This window comes from Dasypus novemcinctus, chromosome 13 (genome assembly GCF_030445035.2).
Source record: "Dasypus novemcinctus isolate mDasNov1 chromosome 13, mDasNov1.1.hap2, whole genome shotgun sequence".
Lineage (NCBI taxonomy): Eukaryota > Metazoa > Chordata > Mammalia > Cingulata > Dasypodidae > Dasypus > Dasypus novemcinctus.
The window spans coordinates 91,721,876-91,746,355 of NC_080685.1; the positions used below are offsets into that span (position 1 = coordinate 91,721,876).

At 41.0% G+C, this 24,480-nt stretch overlaps 1 protein-coding gene across 9 annotated transcripts in view; it reads left to right on the forward strand.

The window, feature by feature from the left end:
* The window catches only part of SRGAP2 (SLIT-ROBO Rho GTPase activating protein 2), a 261,250-nt gene that overhangs the window by 114,204 nt on the left and 122,566 nt on the right, over positions 1–24,480 (forward strand). For all 9 annotated transcript variants that reach the window (XR_011645545.1, XR_011645544.1, XM_058275104.2 and 6 more), the window contains exon 4: positions 24,260–24,422. Coding sequence is in view for 7 of the 9 variants with exons in the window: in XM_058275104.2 (XP_058131087.1) it covers positions 24,260–24,422 (163 nt within the window). In the remaining 2 variants the exon portion in view is untranslated. The remainder of the gene's footprint in view (positions 1–24,259; positions 24,423–24,480) is intronic.

Below are 24,480 nucleotides of genomic sequence, written 5' to 3' on the forward strand. Positions count from 1 at the left end.
GACCCTGTTGTCCCATTCTTCCCCTTCTCTTTCCCCTCCCCTCCTGGAAGAGAGATGCTGCAGATGGAACTATACCAATTATTTGATTCTACCTTATTCTGCTTTGTTTAGGATAGATGATACGGCTTCCCTTATCCCTTTGAATTGGGGGAGGATCCTGTTAGTGTCTGAAATTCTGTCAACCTGGTTTAAGAGCAGAGATAAAATGTTAAGTGACGGTAGGAAGCCTTCCTAGGGAAGCATTTTCTTTGGCTCCTTGAAGAGTATAAATGTATTCCTATTTATTGCTGAGCCTTTGATTGTCTCTTTAAAGTAGAATCTGTGTTAATATTGCCTAGCAGGACTCTGACTGACGTTGCCTCCTCTGGTATTTATTTATTTATTTATAACATAGACTTGCTATTAATTACCCTTCAGTCATAGTTTGCTTGTTTTTTTTTTGGTTTTGTTTTGTTTTTAGGAGGTACTGGGGATTGAAACTGGGACCTCGTTTGTGCAAAGCAGGTGCTCAACCACTGAGCTACACCCACTGCCTGCTTGCTTGTTTTGATCTCCTACTTTTAATACCTCATTTCTTTTATTTCGAGCTTTTTGGTTTTTTTTTTAACTTTGTAGAATCTTTAGAGGAATACTCCTGCATTGTTATCCTGCTGTGTGCCTTGCAGAGACCTTTTGCTGTTTTGTACCTACTGCCAACATCTTTTCTGTCTTTCTTCCAACTTCACCTCCTCAGTAAATATTTGTTGAACATTTTTAAGGCATTGTTCTAGACTCTTAGAGGGAGAGATCCAAAGAATTAGAAGTAGTGGTTTTGTCCAACAAAGATTTATAATCTAGTTAGGGATAAATTATACCTGAATACAAGAATACACATCTTCATTAGAAGATAGTAAGTGGTAAGGACCGAGTGTGTGCTGAGAACAATTCACAGTCAGTGGGGATGGCATGCAATTGGTGTGGTCAGGAAACTTTAAGGGAGGAAATGGGATTTGAGCCAGACCTTGAAGAAAATGAGTAGGATTTTGATAGGTGAAATGGGGTGGGTGGGGGAGGAAAATTTAGGTAGGCAAAGCACAGCAGGAGATAAAAACAAAGTACTTTCAGGGTGCAGTGAACAGACAGGGATCGCTGGGGTAACTCATGACTTGGCTGTATATAATAGATATTGGAAATGCTTGAAGGTTTGAACAGCTTAGTGTCCATGCTGTGGTATGAATTCTGCTTCATGAAGACTGACCTGGTGGTGGTTTGCTAGGTGACAAGAAACAAGTTTGAGATAGCAGAACCAGTTGCTGCAGCAGATAATAAGAATCTAAATTAGCGTAGGTTGGTAGGAATGAAAAGAATAGAAATTTATCCAACTATCCATTTAACAAATGCATATTATGTTCTCACCATGTGCCAGACACACCAAGCAAGACAGATATAACTCTCTTTGCTCCTGGAGTTTATAGTCCAGGGACAGATGGAAAATAACTCATGTAGGAAGAATCAACAGGAGTTGCTGACTGATGGGATTTGGGTTTCAAGTGAGCTAGGAAGCACAAAAGAAAGAGGGTCTTAGAGTTTCTTTTGGATTTGTGTGACTGATAGATTAATGGTGCCTTTAACAGAAATACAGAAGTAAGGAGAAGGAGGGCTTTTGTTTTTGAGGGCTAGATTATGAGAAATTTGGTTTTTAGATGTTGGGTTTAAGGTATTGGAAAGCTGTTGAGGCTGAAATTTGCAGTAATTGACAGAAAATGAATAGCTACATTCAGGACTCGAAGAGTGGCCTGGGCTGTTAGTAAAGATTTGGATATCATAGGTGATGATGGAATGTCTGTAGAGGAAATGTGTATGATTTCTAAAGATTTAGAAGGAGTGAAAAAAAGAGAGCCTCTACTTTGTATTGTCTGTGGTACCCAAATTGCAGAGAATGAAAAGGGATTTAAAAGATATATTTATTTGTGCATTCATTTAGTAAACACTTTGGGGAGCATATTACATAGGAGGCATTGAGCTAGGTACTGGAGACAGAGCTGAATGAGGCAACATCCCATTCTCATTGTCTGTGGTACCCAAATTGCAGAGAATGAAAAGGGATTTAAAAGATATATTTATTTGTGCATTCATTTAGTAAACACTTTGGGGAGCATATTACATAGGAGGCATTGAGCTAGGTACTGGAGACAGAGCTGAATGAGGCAACATCCCATTCTCCTTCATTTAGTTAGTAGACTATTAAGGAGATATGCATGGAAAGTAAATCTGCTTACTTGGCTGGTTATGGGAGGGATGTGAAGGAGTAGGGGCTTAGTATCTCAAGAATCTGGTAGACAAGCAAACTGCAGTACTCCTTTCAGAGGGAGGTTAAATACACAATTAAAGAGACATTCTTATAGAATCCATGTTACTGGCCTTGGGCCCAGTACTTAACTGGGCACATCACTGAAGCTGTAGTGATGTCACTACTGTTGATGGATTCCTCCTCTAAAGTTGAGTTCAAAGTTGTTCATCAATCGCATGGGATAGCATTGGATTTCAAAGCACTGAGTAAATTGTCCACAGAGAATGTTAAAGCAGTGGATGTAACTTGGAAAGGGTGGAGGACCAGAAAGTTCCTCTTTGAGTCTCGGGTGACTTTGAAGAGGGAAGATGGGTGAAGCATGAAGCTGTCAGAAGGGAGAACCCTTAACTGTCTGGGGCCAGCTTATCACTCATTCATTTTGAACATTTTTGGGAGCTATTTGTTCCCTCACGGAAGATTTGCCCAGATGTAGCATCTGGTGTTGAGCAAGCATTGGCTTCTCTTCCCCATGGCTCAAGCTGCTTTTATTCAGAGACTTAACACAAGGTCCCCGAGTGAATTTTTCACTGGCCCAGTTCATACAGAATCGTAGGTGGTAGTTGGAGTTGGGAGTGCTCCTAACACATGGATAAAGCAGGATGGAAGAGACAAGAAGGCAGCTTGGGAGATTAGCAAGACAGGGTGGTGGCCAGTTTTTGGAACACAGAAAGAATTCATTTGGATGCTCTTTGTGAGACTTTATGACTTAGTTTTAAAAAGCCCAGGAAGCAGGTGTGGTTCAAGTGATAGGGCTTCCGCCTACCATATGGGAGGACCCTGTTCGATCTCTGGGGCCTCCTGGTGAAAAAGAAGAAGAGAAAGCGTGCCTGCACAGCAAACCAGTACCTGTGTGGTGATCTGAGTGCCCATGCAGCGAGCCAAGTGCCCGCGTGAGTGCCTGTGTGACAAGCCGAGTGCCCACAAGGTGAGCCAAGTGCCCACTTGGTGAGCCAGGTGCCCACGTGAGTGCCCATGTTCCAAGCCAGTGCCTGCCCAGCAAGCCAGTGCCCACTCAAGTGAGTCACACAGCAGGATGATGATGCAACAAAAGAGAGACAAAGGGAAGAGTCAAGGTGAAGTGCAGCAGATACCAAGAACTGAGGTGGCACAGCTGACAGGGATCCTCTCTCCACATCACAGGTCCCCAGGATCAAATCCCAGTGAATCCTAGAGGAGAAAAAGTGAGAAGAGAAAAAGAAAAATAGATACAGAAGGTCACACAACGAATGGACCCAGACAGCAAAAACAGCGGTACGACGGACGGGGACAGGGACGAGGAGGGGAAAGAGGAAAAAATAAATACATTTTTTTAAAAAGCCCAGAGTTTTGAGCCAGACTTGGATCTGAATCCTGGCTCTTCTGCTTATAGCTGTGTGGCCATGAGCAAGTCATTTGACCCCCATTAGCCACAGTCTCTCATCTATGAAATGTGGAGAGTAATACTTACCTTGAAGGGTTATTCTAAGGATTAGATACAATATACATAAAACACTAACCTAGTATATATAATGTAGAAAATTTAGTAAATGGTAACCACTATAATAATTTCATTATTACCAGGGGAGAATATAGGATGGTAGTTAAAATCACTTGTTCTGAAACCAGACTTTCTGGGTTTTACAATCCTGGATCCCCCTGCCCCAACACACACACACATCCACTTACTAGCTGGGTTATTTGGGATAAAGATTCTCAACTGCCTTAGTTTCCACATCTGTAAAATGAGGATAATCATACCTCACTGGGTTGTTAGGATGATTCAGTAACTTAATATATGTGAAGCCCTTTGTGTTTTTTTATTTTTATTTTTTTTATTTTTGTGAAGCCCTTAAGACAGTGTTTGGCACACAGTAAATATAAATAGTAGCTACTTTTATTCTCATCCTCAGGTGTTGGGACTGAGCATAACTATACTAGAAAGAACGCTGTTAGATCAGATTCACTAGTATTCTCTCTGCAGTGATAAGTACACTAACCTGGCCTAGGTAAGAGCATGTCTGTCTCCATTTTTCCCAAAGACCCTGTGAGCCCAGCGCTCATGACTGACAAACTCACCCTCTCTCCTGATGTCTATGGTCTGGCTACTTTGGGCAGGACGTATGCAATTATGGGACTCCATCCACTTGTATGACCAGTACCTGTAAAAACTCAGCTTGTGTATGTTTTGGCCTATCCTCAGATACTTCTATTGCAAAAAGCTATGTGGGGAAGCAGATTTGGCTCAGCGGATAGAGCATCTGCCTACCACATGGGAGGTCCAGTGTTCAAGGGCCTCCTGATACATGTGGTGAGCTGGCCCACGTGCAGTGTTGATGTGTGCAAGGAGTGCTATGCCACGCAGGGGTGTCGCCCATACAGTGGAGCCCCACATGCAAGGAGTGCACCCCGTAAACGAGAGCTGCCCATGCAAAAAAGTGCAGCCTGCCCAGGAGTGGTGCTGCACACACGGAGAGCTGATGCAGCAAAATGACGCAACACAAAGAGACACTGTTCCCCCGTGCCGCTGACAAGAATGAAAGTGAACACAGAAGAATGCACAGCAAATGGACAGAGAGAGGAGACAACTGGGGGGATGGGGAAAGGGAGAGAGGAAAAAAAAAAGCAGCTATGTGGCTGCATGTTACTTTTAGATCCAGGCTCATTATCAAGAGGAGAAAATTTGTCATACAATCACCCTCTGATTTCCTTGTCCACGTGGAGTTAATAGCCCAAATTGCCTGCTGAAGCCAATGCGTCCCAAATGGAACCTGGGTGAAAAAATGAACATCAGTCCTGTTTAGCCTTCTGCGGTCCATCAAGACCAGAAAGCCAGTGCAGTATAAGCCTTGGTCAGGAGCATAACAGAATGTGTTTTGCCAGGTTGTTTCATGCTGCCAAACAGAAGCTCCCAAGCTTCTCCATAAACGGATTCATTTCCTCCTCTAAAAGGAGGAAATGACAGAGGGCAGGTTGGAAGCAACACATGCGTTTATGAGCAATTGGGAGGACATTGAGGACTAGTGAGAGCTTCCTGTGTCTCCTAGAAACTACCACTGGAATGTCAGCGGGCCACACCTCAGGCTTTCTGCTTGCAGTGCAGAGAACACTGGTGATCCTGTCCCTTGACAGTGGTGCTGGGGCAAAGGAGCTTTTAGTATTCATTTTCTTAACTCTTGTAAGTCCCGTAATAATTCCATAGTAGACACAGGAAGCGATATGTGGCTGCTTCACCAGATCTTTAATTCTCAGGAATTCATTGCCAATTAAATGAATTGACTTTGATCCAGCTCCTCTTTTTAAGGCAAAAGCCATGTCATCTTTATTGCGAGCTGGCTGTGTTAAGTGGGAGGGTTTACAAGATAAGAAGAAGACAGTCTCTGCTGTACAGACTTTCATAATTGAAATGGGGAAAATCAGGCAGGCTAAGAGAGAATAATACCACATGGGCACGTGAATCTAAAAATAGGACACCGTTTAAAGCCAGTTCCAGTAGTTACCAGGGAGGGAGAAAAGATGGCATACTCAGGAGAGCTCAACCTTGGCTCAATCAGGGGAAAACGAAAAGATGACAGTTATGTTCTCTATTAGATTTGGTCCCCTGTTAATTGAAGTAAAGATTTGAATAGCTGATTCCTACACTGCACTGAAGTATTGTGCTGGGAGGAGAACAGTCCTATAGGAAGAGCTCAGTGTTAATGAAAGGTTTAGGAAGAAGGAGAAAAAAAGTAGGATTTGGATTTTTGGGAGATGAAAAAGAATCATCCTTTCTATCAAGCAACTGCCTTTAAACACCCCCATCTTTCTTTCTTCCCCCCACCTATGATTGTGCCTTGGATTTTTTAATTCAGGGAGGATCTACTTCTTAACACATTCTGGGTACAGCTGGTTAAAGAACCAGGATTATAAAATGAATTGAACAAACTAGGATTATCTTCAATGGTAGGCTTTCTAGCTGTGTTTGCTGATTTCTGCTTAAGCAGTGGGGACAGGGCATCCTTGCATGAAATTCAGACATCCCTCCCTGGCAGCCTCTGTGTTAAAGTAGAGGTTGCAGAACAAGTCTGGCAGCTCTCAGCCTGAACCCTTGTAAACAACAGATGTTCGTAACTAAGTTTTGAGGGTGGGGGTGAGGGTTTCTGTTGATGCTTGAAATTCTTTGAATTTATAGGGAGCATCTCGGGGATTTAGCAAAAGCAGGAAGTTGGTACAGAATTGATTCTGCAAAGTAGAGGTGGAAATGATGCTGCAGACGGATTTCTTTGAAGACAAAGCATAGGCTATTGAGTGAACTGTGACTAGAGATCAGGTGAACCCAAGAAGTCAGGCACAATTAAGGAAGGTTCAGCATCTTGAGAATATTGACATCCTGCCCACCCCTCTTTACCCCACCTCCCTTTATTATATGTGGACCAGGCTTGTCAGTCACCACTTGCTTCTGTTTTAGCTGGTAATGGGTGGAAATGTGTGCCCTTCCCTACCACAGAGGGCTGCATACATATTCAGGAGGGTCACACAGGCATAATTGTATGGAAGCACAGTCTCTTCCATTAGCACCTCCCTAAGAGTTTTGTCTTGGATTCTAACCTTATTGTACTTTTTCAGTGTTGGTTTTACCAGGTCTCTATTACATCAATTTCGGAGGTGGGTGAAGAAGTCTTCAGTGCTGCCTCTTCTTTAGCCCACTCCCCACTCCCCACTCCCCCAAACACCATACTGAGTTTCCAGCCTAATGATGAGTGCTCTGGGAAGCCTTCCACTTTACCATTAGTTTGGGGAAGCCATAATGGAAAAAAAATATGCATAATTCATGTTTTTTTGGTACCAAATTAAATAAGACTTGAAGAAGAATTCTTACCTTCCATCATATGAAAAACAGCATTTTATCAGGTCCTTGCCTGTGTTTGAACTATTCTAATTAGCCAGAAAGAACTGGCTTGAAAATCTTTGATAAAATTGTCTATTATTTGGGAAGGTGGGTAAGAGCATCCTTGTACTATGATTCTTTCTGGAAAACAAGTCCATCAGTATGGAAAATTTAGCTAACACTGTTCCTGGTATGTGAATTTCAGGGGCTGTGCTAGGAACTAAATATGTACATAAGAATAATCTAGCCAGCCACCATTTAATGTGCAGGTATTTTAAGAGGAGTATGTGTGTGTGTGTGTGTGTGAGAGAGAGACAGAGAGACAGAGAGACAGAGAGCGCTTGAGGTTGAGGAGCCAGAACTGAGTGACTCTTTTAGTTACCAGTATTGCATGTGATTAAGGAATAAATTTGGCTTCATCTTCATCACCAAAAGTGACCAGCGGTTTCTCTGCAGATGCTGGGTCACAGAAAGGTGTAGAACCCAACTCTGTACTCTCAAGATGCTCATGGTTCTATGTGGAAGATCAATTTGTATGAAAGAGATAACAAAGGTTGTATATACTCGCTGCCAAAGGAGAAGAGATGGGAGAAATGAATTCATTTTCCTCAGGGGTGGGATCTTTATTATTATTGTTAAAATTTTGACACAACTTTGGATTTAACAGAAAAGTTGCAAGAATAGTACGAATTCCCATATATCGTTTGCCCAGATTGTCCAAAAAATGTTAACATATTTCTGCATTTGTGTTATCCTTCTCTTTCTGTATAAAACATGCACTCATACATATTCTATTTTTCTGAAACATTTGAGAATAACTTACAGACATGATACCCTATTTTTTTTAAGTAGGTACCAGAGATTGAATCTGGGACCTTGTACGTGTTCGGAAGTAGGTGCTCAAACCACTGAACTACATCTACTCCTCTATATACCCTATTGCATCTACATACTTCACTGTGTATTTACTAAAACTAAAGTCATTCTCTAACATAATCACAGTATAGTTATCAAAATAAGGACATAAATATTAATACAATAATATTATCTAATCTATACATCTTATTCAGATTTTACCATTTCTTCCAAAAATTTCCTTGTTGGCAAAAGAAAATCTAGGATTATGCATTTCAGTCAATTATCATGTCTCTTTATTTTCTTTTAATGTGGAACAAACCGGTTTCGAAGTCTTCCTTTGAATTCCATGACACTGACATTTTTTATAAAGTGCAGCCCAGTTAGTTTTTAGAATGTCACTTAATTTGATATTTCCTATGATACGTTATGATTCAGTTGAGGTTATACCATACCATGGGAGTGATTTTGTGTTCTTTTTAGTGCATAATTTCAGGAAGAACTTGCTGATTATTTGTCCCATTACTGATAATGTTAAAATTGATCATTTGGTTAGGTGGTATCTACCAGGTTTTCCCACTGTGAAGTGATTCCATTTTATGCTTTGTAATTAATGCACATGTTGTGGAGAGGAACTTTGAGACCATGTGATATCCTGCTACTCATCAAACCTTATACCTATTAGTTTTAGTGATTTTTTTATCAACTAAATCATTTAGTTATAATGATTTTTAACTTGAATCAATTATTATGATGATGCTTACCAAATGGTGAATTTTTCATTTCCATCATTCTTCTGTATTTATAGTTGAAATTCTACTACAAGGAGTAGTTTCTCCATTTCCATGTATTTGTTTGTTTGGTTTATATAAATGTGGACTCATGGATTCTTATTTTATTTGAAAGATTATAATCCTTTACATTTTTATGTATTTTGATGATCATATGGTCCCAGATTTGGCCAACGGTGTCACATTAACCTGGCTGCTGATTTGTCCCCACCAGTCTTTGAGTACTTCCTTACTTTCTGATGCAACAGGATGTTCCAGACTCATCTGGCACTTTCCTTGCCTCGGTTCTGGAGTCAGCAGTTTCTTCAGTCAGCCTGGTTTCTTGTGAAGAACGGTATTTAGAAGCCATGGACATTAGATGTGCTCATTGTGCCTGGAATATCGTTTCTAGTCCCTCTTAACAGACAGCTAGGAAACACATGTATACACACATACACATATATGTCTACATCTATATCTATTTCTTTACCTATATGCCTAACTTTCTTAAAACCTGTGAGTTCATATCAATATCTTCAGTTGCATTCCATCACCACGTTTTATCTCCCCTTTCTAATTTTAACTATTCTCTTACCAGTGAGAAACCTGATTCCCATTATCTGTAATATATTTATTTGATTGTTCATTCCTAGAATGTACAGAAATTAATTTCAGAATTCCTAAGTCATGCTTCTAAAAAAGAAAAGTGCTAGCTAGAGTTCGGTTTTGGTTTGGATCTCTTTTTGTGTTTTCAGACTTAAGGGCCAAAATACAGTGTTCAAAAGTTAGCCTCTGGGAAAAAAAAGTTAGCTGTTAATTCTTTCTCCCCCACCCCCAGACCTTCAGTGAGGTTTTATAATTCATTTGAAATAAAATTTGTCTTATTTATATTTGTATTCATTTTTTTCCCTTCAGAATAAGGTCTTGGCTGGCATTTCTCATTGCCAAATCTTTTCTCTTGACTAGAGATTGAGCATTCTCAGGAGAAATGAGAGACCTGCTTATCCATAAAGTCAGGACTTTAGCAGACCAGACCAAGAGTGGTTACCAGGGACCATCTTGCAGACATTCCCCCTGTACCTGAGCAATCCACCTTATGGATTGGGACCTTAACCAATTTCTTCTAAGCCTACTTTTCTCACATACTCCCATCCATTCTCTGGGATAACTTACCTTGGATTTAGAAAACTAAGGACCCAACTTTCCTATCAGCTTTAGGCTATGTGTGCAAGGCCTCTTCACCAGCAGCTTATGTAGCATGCAAGATGTAGTACCTTTGGATGGTCTTGGTCTGTTTTTTAGAGGTGAGGCTGTAAGGCACTGGTCTTGACAACCAAACTTGCAGTTTCAGGCCCTGTTGCTGGACTGTTTGCTGGCTCCCTGTTTTGATGCTCTTGGCTTTCTTCATTCAGATGCTCTGGCCTCTTTAGTAGCTATTTTGCATCAGTTCTGACCTGGCCATTTTCTCCTCTCTGGGGATGGCTTTCAGATTCCCTTTCTTCTGCCCCATTTCACCCTCTTTCTCCATCTCTTACACATTCATTTTATTTCTCTCCTTACCAAAACACATATAACATGGTCAGTGCTGCTGATTCCAGCTGTTCTGAATCTTGCCCACAGCTTAAGTTAAAAAACACAGATGGGCCCAAAGCATCCTAGATGCTGTGCCAATTTCCACCACATGAAAACAAGTTACTGAAAAGCATCAGACAGTTTTAGAATAGTTTTAGGGTTTCATTCTCTGTCTTCTCGGTTATCTCCCCTCCCCTACCCCTCCATCTCCCCTGCCTTCCCTCTTACCACATTATACCTTGCCACTTTCCCATCTCTTTGCCTCATTGTATCAGCAAAGGCTGGTTTCTAAAACCTTTGCCCCCATTTTTACCCTCTCTTTGTGTGGATAGATTTAACCATTAGGATGTAACAGTTAATAATCCACCTAGTGTTGTTGACTTTTTCCAATTGTCTTTGTCCCTTTTGAGTCTTCCATCAGGGGCTAAAGACTTTCTGTCTTTTGGTCATTCAGAGAAGGTGAAGCTAAGGTCTCTGTGTCTCTGGGTACATTTATAGTTCAGGAAGTCACCAATTCTGGAATAAAGTATGTGTTCCTCAATTGACTTTATCACCAGCAGTGCAGAAAGATGTCAGTCACCATGCCTATCCTTGTATACTGCAGATGGGGAGGGTGTTCCTTGGGAAGCAGTGACATTGTACCTATACCATTGCTTTCAGCATTCTCATTCTTGGGATATGCCAACAGCTTTTCGTTGCTGTTCTATAGAACATTGTTTAGCCTCAGCATTTCTAGTCACCTTGAATATGAGAGGAAGGGAAACATGCTGGGACCACTTACCTCACAGATATATCATGCAGACATTGTCAGTCATCTACAGAGCATCAGGAGAAAGCTGTTGGCAGAGTCCAGTGATTGTCAGCTGTCCATTGTGATCAGAGTACTAGACACTGTAGTAACTGTCCCAGAGATGTCCTCCAGGGTAGGCTGCCTGAGGTCCAGGGATCCTGGACTTAGGTAAATTATGGCGTGTACATTCCATTTATCCTCCCTCCCTCCCTTGGAAGAGAGTACAGATTTTCCTGAGATTGTTGAAAGGGTCTGGGGTATGTAATTGTCCCCCAAAATTTAGGACCATTGCTCTAGAGCAGTAACTTTTAACCTGTTTTGACCATGAATCACTCTATTTTATATTGCAAGCTAGAACACATACACACACATATATTAATAATAAACTATTTTTAGAGTAGTTTTATGTTTATAGGAAAGTTGCAGAGAAAGTACAGAGAGGTCCCTTAGGTCCCTTTTACCACCCCCTACACACAGTTTCCCTTATTATTAATGTTTTACATTAGTGTGGTACATTTGTTACCATTGATGAACCAATACATTGTTAGTAACTAATGCACGTAGTTTACATTAGGATATACTCTTTGCATTGTACATTACTATGGGTTTTGAAAAATGCTTAATGTCATGTATCCATCATTATGGCATCATCCAGAATAGTTTCAGTGCCCTAAAAATGCCCTGTGCTCCACCTATTCATCCTTGCCTCCTGCACCCCTGGCAGGCACTGATTGTTTTACTGTCTCTGTAGTTTTGCCTTTTTCAGAACGTCTTTTGGTTGGAATCATTACAGTAAGCAGCCTTTTCAAACTGGATTCTTTCACTTTTGGAATATGCATTTAAGGTTCCTCCATGTCTTTGCCTGTCTTGAGAACTCATTTCCTTTTTTTTCCCCCCGTCTTTTCCAGTTCAGATGTTCTGTCTTCAAAATTACTAATTCTGTCTTCAATTTGAACCTGTTCTTTTATCATTTCTATTATTTATTTATTTGTTTGTTTGTTTGTTTGTTTATTTATTTCTCCCCACCCCACCCCCTCATAGTTTGTCTGTTCATTTTCCTTGTTTCTTTAGGAGGCACTAGGAACTGAACCCAGGACCTCCCGTATGGAAGGGAGGCACCTAATTGCTTGATTCACCTCCATTGCCAGTTTTGTTGTATTTCTCATTGTGGTTTTTTTCTTCTTCTTGTGTCTCTTGTGTCATCTTGTTGCGTCAACTTGCCATGCCTTCCCATCACGCCAGCTCGTCCTCTTTATGAGGCACTGGGAACCTCCTCTCCCTGCTTTTTGTTGTGTCTCTCATTATATTTTTCTTCTTGTGTCTCTTGTTGCATCAGTTTGCTGCACCTGCCCATCATGCCAGCTTGCTGTCTTCTTTTGGAGGCACTGCGAACTGAACCAGTGACCTCTGCCTCTGTACCATGTAATAGGCAGGAGCTCAATTGCTGAGCCACATCTGCTTCCCGTCATTTCTTTTTATTGCTAAATGATATTCCGTTCTATGGATATTCCAGTTTATCCATTCACCTATTGAAAGGCATCTTGGTTGCTTCAGAGATCTAACTGAAAACAAAACTTTACAAAACAATATCTATGTGATATATGCTGATATTTTCTTCTTCGTTTTAGGACATTTTGTTTCACTATTTTCTTAGAAATGCTTGCTAGTGACCTTATAAATTTATGTCTTTAGCCTACTAATGGATTGTATCCTGCAGTTTGAAAAATACTGCTTTAAGAGCACTGGATTTTTGGTGTGCATACAGTTACTGGGATGCTTATTTAAAATGCAGATTCCCGGGCCTCACCCCACCCCTAGCAAATCAGAATCTCCAACAGAGGAGCTCAGGATTCCACTCAAGGTAATTCTGATGCATGGCGATTTTGGATCTTGAAGAACCACACTTAGAGAAATTGCTCTCTTAAGAACTTATGAGCCTGGCTGTTTAAGGCTTTATATTACATGCTTGCTTGGAAATGTCGATCCTAGAGGGTATCAGTTGAATCCAGACTCAGAATCTTGTTGTTACAGAATGACTACAATCACCCATGCTGTCTTCTGGATCTTGATATTCCTTGATCATCCTCTTTTTTTGATGTTTGTTAGCCCTTGTGAAGGCAGAGAAGGGGTTAACCGAGGCCACAGAATAGAGTGAAGGAACTGAAGGGTCATTTTACTGAGCGGCCAGGGTGTGGCTCAGCCCTTTAGTAGGTGCCCAGAGCCAGTCCCAAATTAGATTGGGGTGGGATTCAAAACTGCTTTTCCTATTCACTTGCCTTTCATGTGTAACCACATGCAGTGTGTCAACATGCTTTCCGGCGCCGTTAGGCACCAGCAGTTTTCCTCGCTCCGGGATGCTGGACCCTTGGTATTCCTGTTATGTGTTGTGTTAGAATAGCTCTTTGCTGCTGGGGCTTGGGCAGCTGAGCACTGTCCATTAACTCTTTCAACACCAGGGCTTTGTAGATGCTAAAGGCTTTGGGGTTGAACTGAAACAGCAACCACAATTAAATAAGTAAATGATTGGAAAGTCAGGAGACCTGGGTTCTGGCCTTGTTCTACCACTGTCTGTGTGACCTCAGGCTCCCTGAGTCGCAGTTTTTTCACTTAGAAAATGACAGGTTTGGTCTAGACTCTAGACCATCTTGAAAGTCCTTTCCAGCTCTGAAATTCCATAATTCTATTTTTTGCACCCACTGGCTTTTCTCTTTGCACTTTAAAAATCTTCCTTTTAAAGCCTGCCGTAGATTGGACCCAGGAGATTCCCTCAGTTTTGGAATTTCCAGAGAACCAGGTGATAAGTTAACAGCAACAAAATGATTCCTATTTAGTATACTGATGAAGGAGGGAATTTATAAAGAAAGGTCATTGAGCAACTGGGTAAGGCCTGGGAATCTGGGATGTGTTTTATCTTTTCAGAACTAATTCTAGCCACTTTGTTTTGTGTGTGTGAATATCTCTTGTGAACTGTTAAGTAATAATAATTAAAATAATTATCTTTCTTTGTAATTATTTATAGTGATTTATAGTTGTAGAACACTTCAGTGTTTATAAAGTTCTTTTTATGGACATTACCTTGTTTGTCTTGATCTTCGTAACAGCCATGTGAGTCATATAGGGTAGGTCTTCTGTCTTCGTTTATTTTTTTAAGCAAATGAAGGAATGTTGTGCCCCAGAGTGCTACTGTGACTTAGCCCAAGTTACCTGGCTAGTAAGTGGCTGAGCTGAGAGTAGACTGTAGCATGTAAGCATTGTTCAGGTTGCTGTCCACCACCTTGCTGGGATGCAGTTCTTTGTCCATTCGGATTCCTGATAGACTCGTAGGACTCAATAATTTGACCCACTAGAAGTTGACCAGGCCATCTCTACACAATCCAACACTTTAAAAATTTGCCAGTAAATTATCAACATGGTTAATAATGTGCTGTTATTTAGAACACACAAGCTTTTGTGTGTACACATTTAGTCAATCAACAGGCATCAGAGAGGGAGCACAATAAGGTACATGCTGGAGCAGTTGATTAGGCAACACTGATGGAGACTGAAGATAGTAACTATTTATTAAATGAGTCATAGTCTGTGTTCAATACTTTTAGGATTTCTGTGGCTGTGGCATCTGTTGTTAGTCAATACTGATCAAAATACCTACCCAGTTCTTGGTGTTTTATGTATTCTTTGAATATTCCAAAATATACCTTGCTCTCAAGAAACTACCTTCCCAGAAAGGCAAGAAAAATATCAAATTAATACACAAGAACTGATAATGATGCATGCATCTGATCCGCTGACTATTTAGACTTCATTCCATTTGGCTCTGTAGTTGTATAGACTTGAGCTTATTACTTTTCCCCTCCTTTCTCTTGTTACCATGAGCAAGGTAAGGGGACTTGTGGTCACAGGAAGAGTAATTCAGGTTGGGGATGGGTGTTTGAATCTTCTGGCTATACCCTTTCTTCCCAAGTGGGTTGTTGGTATTTGGCATTTTTAAGTACCATTTGCCAGCCAGGAGGAGCTGCTGGCTGTAGATCAAGCTTCTCTGCTGGTGCCAGGGAGATCCTACTCATAAGGTGGTGGTTACTGCTTTGAAAATGTGTAGATTTTGAAGATGTGTAGATGGCTGAGTGATGTTGCAGTTTGGCACAGGCAAGTATTTATTTCTCTAGAATGAACTACCAAGGGTGAGCCACACTGGGTGCTTCAGTCATCCCAAGGTTTCATTCGTTTTAAAAATCTGCTAACACGTCTATGTAATTTTTTTCTCTGTATGTTTGTCATGTGGTATAATTACTTATGGGGCTTCTGGTGACATCTTAATTAACTAGAGAAGAAAAGCTGAAGACTTAATTGTGGAGTCGTTCATAGGCTATTCTATGGAATATGTGGATACGACTGTCAACTTAATGTAGATGCTTATAAATTCTTTTCAAACTGAGAAACATGTATAACTTTTATGTTCCTCATGTCTTTGTCTCTTGCTATGGTATATTAGTTTTCATTGAATGAATTAGTCAGATTAGGCTTTTTGATGTGACCATATATTTTGAGGGGTTTCCAGGAGAAAATTTAATACATAAGTGAATTTCTAAGCCCTTTGTGTTCTACGGATCATACTGGGGTGTAGTGCATACCCCTTGATCTCCAGCATTTAGCCTATACTCAGAGTACACATGGAGAGGTTAGTAGCTTCTTTGTTTATTCCTCCCTATAGTTCTGAGGATGCTAGTGCCAAGATAAGGGGTGTAAATGAAGGAAAGGCCCCAGGTCTGCAGAAGCTATAGAGAGATCTGATGGGCAGCCAAGTAAGGGTATCATAAAATGGGTTTATCCAAGTCTTCCTACATCGAAGGAACTGGAAAGCCATGTCTGGATCCCAGGGGTCTGCAAACATGGGAGAAGCATGTCAGAAACAAGAATGTGGTCGCTTTATCCCTAGTGCCTAGAGCAGTACCTAGAACATTGCTTAATCAGTGTTTGTTGAATAAATGAATGAATGCACGAATGCACAAAATAACAAGGCAGTAGAGATCCAGGACTCAGAGAAAGATCCTGAATGATAAGAGATCAGAAATCTAGGCAGGATACCTCGATGGCAGAGTTTAGTAGCAGAGATCCAAATCTTGGGTAGACATCCATGTCTGCCTTCTTATGGTCTGCTAGTTGTCTCTGGAGTGGTACAGAGAAGAACCGCTTTCTACCCACTGTGAACAGGGAGTGGAATGGGGGTCATCTAAGTGAGGGTGAAGTCTCTCGTCCTGTTGTAAATGGATGGAGAAATTTCCAGTTTGGATCTACAGTGCCTCAGACTTGGGGATCATTCCCAGTTTTCTGACCTAACCCAAAGGAATCTTAGTATAATAACTATTCAGGAAATAGTTATTAAGCTCTTAGTAGATGTCAGACACTGTGCCAGTCCAGTGCTCAACTTCAAAGCAAATTCTTAAGTTCCCAGCTCTTGGACATGCCATTCAACCAAGGGTGTGGGTAAGCACCCTGGAACTAATCCAGAGCCACAGGAATCCATTTGCATACAGATCTTCCCCCAAACCTGATTATAGGGGACAATTTAGACTATTTTGAGTAAGATGGGTATACCACTACTTGAATCCTTTTTAATCATCTGTTTACGTTACTGAAGACAATTTGTGGTACTAACTTGTCTCTGAAATTTTGAAAGTTCATTTCTCCACACATAAAATATATATATTTGCCTTTGTCTGGCTCTTTTCCTTTTTTGTCTCTAAACACTCCTACTCTGATCTCATTGCTAGCAAAGCTTAAAGCCCGGGTGGTGATAAAGCCAGAGAAGTGTGCCTGCTCACCTGACTTTGAAAGATGCCTCCAGGCTGCTACTGTACTGCTGGGTCACACAACTAGCAGCCATCTTGCAGGCAGAATCTTTTTCAAGTCAGTTCCCACCTTGGTGATTTCCCCCTTTTCTTTTTAACACCCTCCTCCACAAATCCAGTCCATCCTCTGGCTTATCTGGGTCAGCCAGGGTCTGATTTTACATATGGCACTGTCAGACCATAAATTGCTGCAGCTTTGCCTCTCTCTCCAGCCTGTCTGCTTCTGTCAGCATTAGCAAAGTTCATAATAGAGAAATAAGCCAGAAAGGCTAATAACATTCATCTGAATAAAATAATCTCTTTGGCTGCCTCAGTTCATTTCGTTTTAATCAAGGGGCCAGGACAGAATCTAGGTTTAAAAATCCATCCTCCTTGTCACTCATTTTTTATCCAACCATCACCAGATGATCCCTTTATTTTTCATGTACCTTTTGTTTTTAATCCTCTACCTAGGTGGGTGCTCAATAATATTTATCAAATGATGTATTTATTTCATTTCAGGTTCTGTCTATCATTACATGTATGTCTGTTTTTAAAAGTGAGAAACAGTGTTCTTCTTAAATGTGTTAATATTTGCCATCTCTGAAGACAGACTGGTAGCTTTGATAGTTCTGAGAAAGGGGGGACACAGTGAAAGGTGCTGAAGCATGTCGGGTTCTGGCAATCTGGGGTTCTTTTGGATTCCTTCCTGTCAACCTCAGCACACAAGTCCCCGTGTGGAATGTAGGGCTTTTAGTTCCACCTTGTCCCTTAGGGGAAGGACAATGGTAGATTAAATTCTGCTCTGGGGTTGGTATCTCCCTCACATCTTCCCAGAGGCTTACAGCTGCTTTGTTAATTGCCTGTTGCTGCTGTCTTACCCTAACCATTATTTGCGGAAGGCTGTGCGTTTTCAGCAGGCTGCGCTTTGGCCCCAGCTCAGAGCCCAGCCCAGAGTTGGGTTATTGTTGAAAGCCTCATCCTTGTTTATTTGGAAATAAAAATAATACTATTTCCTCACTGTTAATGTGGTTCTTTTGTATCCATCATCTCATTTTATCCACACAGTTGTTCTTTGGGGTGGGCAAGTCAGAGACTGTTGGTCTGAAAGGAAACACACCTCAGTATAGCAGCACAAAAATTCAAGCCATTCCAGTAATGCCATACTTGTGCCCACGTGTTCCATCTGCAGAGCCATGAACATAGCAGTTACTAATTAAATGGTACCTTAGGCCAGGACGTATTTCAAGATTTTATAGGCATGTTCCATGCTTTGAAGACCTTTAGGGAGCTAGTTGTACACTGACAGGGAATGTGTCCATTTTATAGAGGAGGCAACCCAGACCAAACAGAGGAAATGTGGAAAAAAGGCAAGTGTAATAGGTCAATTCCGACCTTTATGAAGTTGGCTCTTCACCCTAGATATTTTAGAGCATTTGAGCATTTGTGGCCAACTTTGTTGAATGTCCATAAAGAGTCTTAAGTTGAGGAAGAAATATTGGGCTAATGTATTTGAAGCTAGTGATTCAGCTGTGCAGGTTTATCTCTTTCAGTGCAATTATAATGATAATTTCTTCTGCAGATGCACAGCCAGCTTGTGACTTTCTGGGCCTCCTTTCTTTTGACTCCGAGTCATTCCATCTCAAGTACAGTATTATGTTTTCTTGATCTTCCTCCTGAAAAAAATTTTTTTTTAAAGTCTTTTTTTTTTTTTTTTAAGATTTATTTATTTATTTAATTCCCCCTCCCTCCCCTGGTTGTCTGTTCTTGGTGTCTATTTGCTGCGTCTTGTTTCTTTGTCCGCTTCTGTTGTCCTCAGTGGCACGGGAAGTGTGGGCGGCGCCATTCCTGGGCAGGCTGCTCTTTCTTTTCACGCTGGGCGGCTTTCCTCACGGGCGCACTCCTTGCGCGTGGGGCTCCCCCACGCGGGGGACACCCTTGCGTGGCACGGCACTCCTTGCGCGCATCAGCACTGCGCATGGCCAGCTCCGCACGGGTCAAGGAGGCCCGGGGTTTGAACCACGGACCTCCCATATGGTAGACGGATGCCCTAACCACTGGGCCAAAGTCCGTTTCCCTGAAAATATTTTTTAAGTAAGAAAAATTCTTCTGAATATTTTGTCTGCTTTTTAGGGATTAGTGTTTGAGGAGGTTTGCAGCTGTTCAACACATTCCTAAGGGATGCAGACCCTTTTCTCTAAATGCCCAAGTATTACACAACCTAAAGCTCTGGGAGTGAGGGAAAGTAAAGAGACTGTACAAACAAATGATAGGTGGAAAAGATATAAAGACAAGTTTCAATCTCCTAACCAAATGAAGTTCCCTTGGCTCCAGTGGCCCCAAATAAAATAAAACTGTGAAGGTGCTTGTGCAGGAAACTACTCTAGCAGAACCTTAATATGCTCCCTATGATATCACGTCTCATTGACTTGCTTATTTTCCAGTTTGAAGTATGTTTCAGGTTGTTTTTAAACCAGGCTTTGTTCATGTTGGCTGGGGAAATTGTCTGTACAATATTTTCATGTTCCCCTCCTCACACATTCCCTTCACCTCTCCTGCCCCACTGCTATCCAAAAATAAATAAATGAATGAATTAAAACACCTCAGTTGAAAGGAGGAGTATGTCTGAGAAAGGATACAAACTCAAAGAACCAGAAATGTTACATGAAAAGCTGCAGTAATAATAAAAGAGATTGGGAACTCCTAGAAGAAATAAATGTCAGGGTCTGATACTATTTTATTTTTATGCCAAAGACTCCTTTTTAAAAATAAAAACCTTTCACAAAACCTGTAATGTGGGAAGCAGATGTGGCTCAAGTGATTAAGCTCCTGCTTACCACATGGGAAGTCCTGGGTTTGGTTCCCAGTGCCTCCTGGAGGAGACGAGCAAGACAGCAAGCTGGCACGACAGGTGCAGCAAGCTGATGCAACAAGATGATACAAGGAGACACAAAGAGGAAAGACAATGAGAGACACAAAAAAGCAATGAGCTGAGGTGACTCAAACAGTTGAGTACCTCTCTCCCACATGGAAGGTCCCAGGATTGGTTCCTAGTGCCTGCTAAAGATAAGATGAGCACACAGAGAATGGACACAGAGTAGACAGCAAGTACAAAACAACAGGGGTGGAGGGGATAAATGAATTTTTAAAAAACAACAAATAAAAACCCTAATGTATTAAAGAGCCCTAAGCAGTGTTTTACTGGCATGAATTTACTTTCAAAGTGTAAATTTATAGCACTTATTATAGACTCAGTCGATGAGAATAATGAAACTGTGTTTATAAACTAAAAATATTGAAATTGGGATTATGAAAAAGAGTCATAGTTGTGTATCAATTTCAATATCCAAGTTATTTCTTATTTTGGTTTGGGCTGCCTAGTATCAGGAAAATCCTGATTCACATGGATAAGTTGTGGTAATCTTGAGGTAGTCTTAAATTGATTTAGGTGCTTAGGGGGGAAAAAGAGAATTAGGATATTTTTGTTTTAAAGTTGAACCACTAACAAAAGCAGCTATTCCCATTTCCCTTCATAAATATTAATTGGATATGCCCCCAGATGTTTAATAAGCAACGCAATAAATGATAATGAAATGGTGTGATATTGAGCATGTTGATTCTCACAACACCATCATGGTTTGCCATGAACCCAGCATATGTCCTTGAACTTTCTGTGGCATGTAATTGAACTTGACCCTTATGTGTCAAGTCATGTGCTCACTTATAGAAGTTTACCCAAGGAGGCTTGAATTAAAAATAACACAAAGGCTTGAATTAAAAATGGCCGCAGCTGGGAGCAGATGTGGCTTAAGCAGTTGGGCGCCTGCCTCCCACATGCTAGGTCCTGGGTTTGGTTTCTGATTCCTCCTAAAGAAGATAAACAATGAGAAGACAACAAGAAAAAAGCAATAAACAGACAATGAGCAAAAACAAACAAGCAGGGAGCCAATGTTGCTCAAGTAGTTGTGGCCTGTCTCCAACATAGGAGGTCTGGGGTTTGATTCCTGGTTCCTCCTAAAGAATAAACAGACAGTGGGCACAAACACTGAGCAAAAACAACAAGCAAACAGATGAGGGAAGCCATCAGGGTGGGGTTGGGAGGAATAGCCTCAGAGCTACATCCCTTTTAACTAATAGGACATTTTTCAGAAGTTCTAATCCATTCGGTGATGGCAGTAGACCCTTTATTCCAAGGCTTGCATGCAGCTAATCTCACCTAGCAGCCCATGATGACATGTGATGGTCTCTAATGCAGAGAGAGTGGGTCCTGGATCCCTTCCTCATTTGACTGAACATGTTAAGTTGTTTTTGTTTTGTTTTGTTTTTAAAGATTTATTTATTTATGTATTTCTCTCCCCTTCCCCCCACCCCCACCCCGGTTGTCTGTTCTCTGTGTCTATTTGCTGCATCTTCTTTGTCCGCTTCTGTTGTTGTCAGCAGCATGGGAATCTGTGTTTTTGTTGTTGTGTCATCTTGTGTCATTTCTCCGTGTGGGTGGCGCCATTCTTAGGCAGGCTGCACTTTCTTTTGCACTGGGCGGCTCTCCTTACGGGGCGCACTCCTTGCGCGCGGGGCTCCCCTATGTGGGGGACACCCCTGCGTGACACGGCATTCCTTGCGTGCGTCAGCACTGCACATGGGCCAGCTTCACACGGGTCAAGGAGGCCCGGGGTTTGAACCACGTACCTCTCATGTGGTAGACGGACACCCTAACCACTGGGCCAAGTCCGCTTCCTTGTTAAGTTGTTTTTAAATTGAAATATGATTCTCTAATTCTGGAGTTCCTCAGATAGCAGTTTAAAAGCTTGTGATCACTGAAACCAAAAATAGCTACCTGACTACATATTGTAAGTATGGAAATTAATATACTTGATGAAAGTATTCAGAGCATCAAAGAAATTCTTAACAAATATAAATTTATTAGTATTAAGTAATGAGATATTTTAACTTAGAAGCTGTACACTTCCATCTGTCCTTTTTATTAACCCATTTTTGTTTGCTCATCTTACCTTCTGATGCTCTGCCTCCTTTCCCACAGTGTTAGGTTGGTCTTGCCTCCCCCGCCTCCACTTGTGATCCTTGGTGTACATGTCTGTGAGCTAGTTGGCCCTTAGGTTGTACCTCTGTTAGAGCTCTTTTTGATCTGCCTTATAGATCCTTCTTTGTCTCCTACACTAGATTGTGATGCTGGCACTTTTTTAACCACTAAAGCACCAAATACTGTACCTTTTTTCCATAAAGATAGCAAGAAACATTTGTGAACTTGAACTGTGGCAGCATTTTCATGTGTGTAAAGGGCTATGGGAAAAGAACCCACCAGCACTTAAGATTCAAGCAATTGAAACCACTACCCCATGTTCACCCAAGATAAGAAGCAGATTGAAACCTGTTATAACCTAAGATCTTGTGAGATCTTCCCCTTTAAAAAGTAAGTGTAGCTGCCTGGTATATTCCATGCTTATAGAGGATGTGGATATCTTGCCAAGAAAACCAACACACAATAAAAATGTCATTTGGATTATCTAGGATTTTGTAACTGAAACTGATTAGGAATCAATTTGAAAATTATCTTGCAAATGGAAATATCTAATGTTCACTAAATACATGTGCTCAGATGTTTCCTAGTCACCTTTTTTCTGACGCTAAACATTTGGAAAGGAGTGAATTAGTTACATGTATCTCTCCCTCCCATCTAGTATATTTTTTTTCCCATAAAACTCTTTTTGAAAGGTAAGTAGACGTAATGTTACTGTAGTGCTTGGCACAGTATGCATGTGAAGTGTGATGTCTAGGCCTTGGGGGTAAGAGTTGGGAGAACAGGGCAGAGACTAGTTTCAATCTGAACTCTAACATACACTGATTTTAAGCAGCTTGTTGATGCTGGTTGGACAGATACTTGATTTGCTGGTCTGGTGTGTTATGGAGCCAGAGAAGGTGTGGTGTGATTATTTGTTAATAGTTACCTTATTACAGAATTGGAAGAGCCCTTCTAAGTTGAATTCCATGTCCTACAAATCACAGGTACCTGGCAGGGAAGCAGACTCAAGAAACAAGTTAGTCTCACCCCACTCTCTTTGCATTAAGAGTGATTGGAGGGAAGGAGGAGAAGGTGGGGGAATTCTACCATTGCCACTTTTTAGCTGTGTGGCCCTGGGCAAAGTGTTTAACCTTGCTTAGTCCAATTTTTCTCATCTGCAAGATGCAGTTAATAATACCCACCTCATCAGGCCATTGTGAGATTTAAATTAAATAACATGTTTAAAGGGCCCAGCCCTGTACACAATATACAAGTCCTTGAGAAACTGTACCACAAATGACCTGTACTTTCTGTTTCACACCTTAATGAAATCCAAGTTCCAGAAACAAAACTTTCTGTTGCTTAAATTACTGCTGCAAAATTGAGTTGATAATCAGTAATTCTTTTGGATCACTATGTTTTCAATAGAAATGAACACTGATTTGGCACTTTATGTTCCACTCAAGCTTGTGAATGTTTTAGGAGTAAATGTGTTTATTATATGGTTTGTGCTCTTGGTTCTATGAGACATGAGATCATGGCCCATTCAAGGAAATCAAGACTTCCTTAAATATATTCTGTGGAACTGAAGAATTTTCAGCAATTATTTTCACATCTCATGTCTCCAAAGTTGTCTTTCTTTAATGCTAGAATGGATAAGTTCAAGAGAATTTAGTCTCTAGTACTCTACTGATTTTTTTTCTCTAGGTCCTTCCTAGAGACAAACCAAATTCTTTAGCAGGTAAGGTTATGAACTGGAGTTAGAGAGCCTAGACACGTTGTAGCTGAGTAACAGAGAATTGCAATTCTAGTCCCAGATTCCCTCTTGCTATTTTGTGACTTCTTAGTAGTTGGGGGTAAATGACAACCTCCCTCAGGGTCTCTTCTCTAATCAATAAAATGGGGATTTTTTTTTAAACCATGATGTGATGGAGCTTAGATGAGATATTACATACAAATTGTTCAGTATGTTACTGGAACATAATAGGTGCTCAGCAGGTACCCCTGTTTCTCCTCCTCCTTTTCCACTTCCCTTTTCCCATGCTTCCCTCCCTCTCCTCCGTCTCATTATTTTTATTTCTTCTTTCTACACTGAGTTTTTGGAAAAGAATAAAAAGGAGATACAGCCTTCAGGAACTCTATCTTTATTTCTTATTCAGCTTGAGTTGTTGTGATTTTATGAGATGGGCTGTAGTTCTAGATGTTGGCCCTGGCTGCTTACCAACACTGATTTTTTTTTTCCTTGTTGTTTCTTGCAGGAAGGATCAGAATGTTCTGTCCCCAGTCAACTGCTGGAACCTCCTCTTAAACCAGGTGAAACGGGAAAGCAGGGACCATACTACCCTGAGTGACATCTACCTGAACAATATCATTCCTCGATTTGTCCAAGTCAGTGAGGACTCAGGAAGACTTTTTAAAAAGGTACATAGATTTTCCTAGTCATCGAGGTTTTTGAAGGGTAGGGCAACAAAAGATTCGA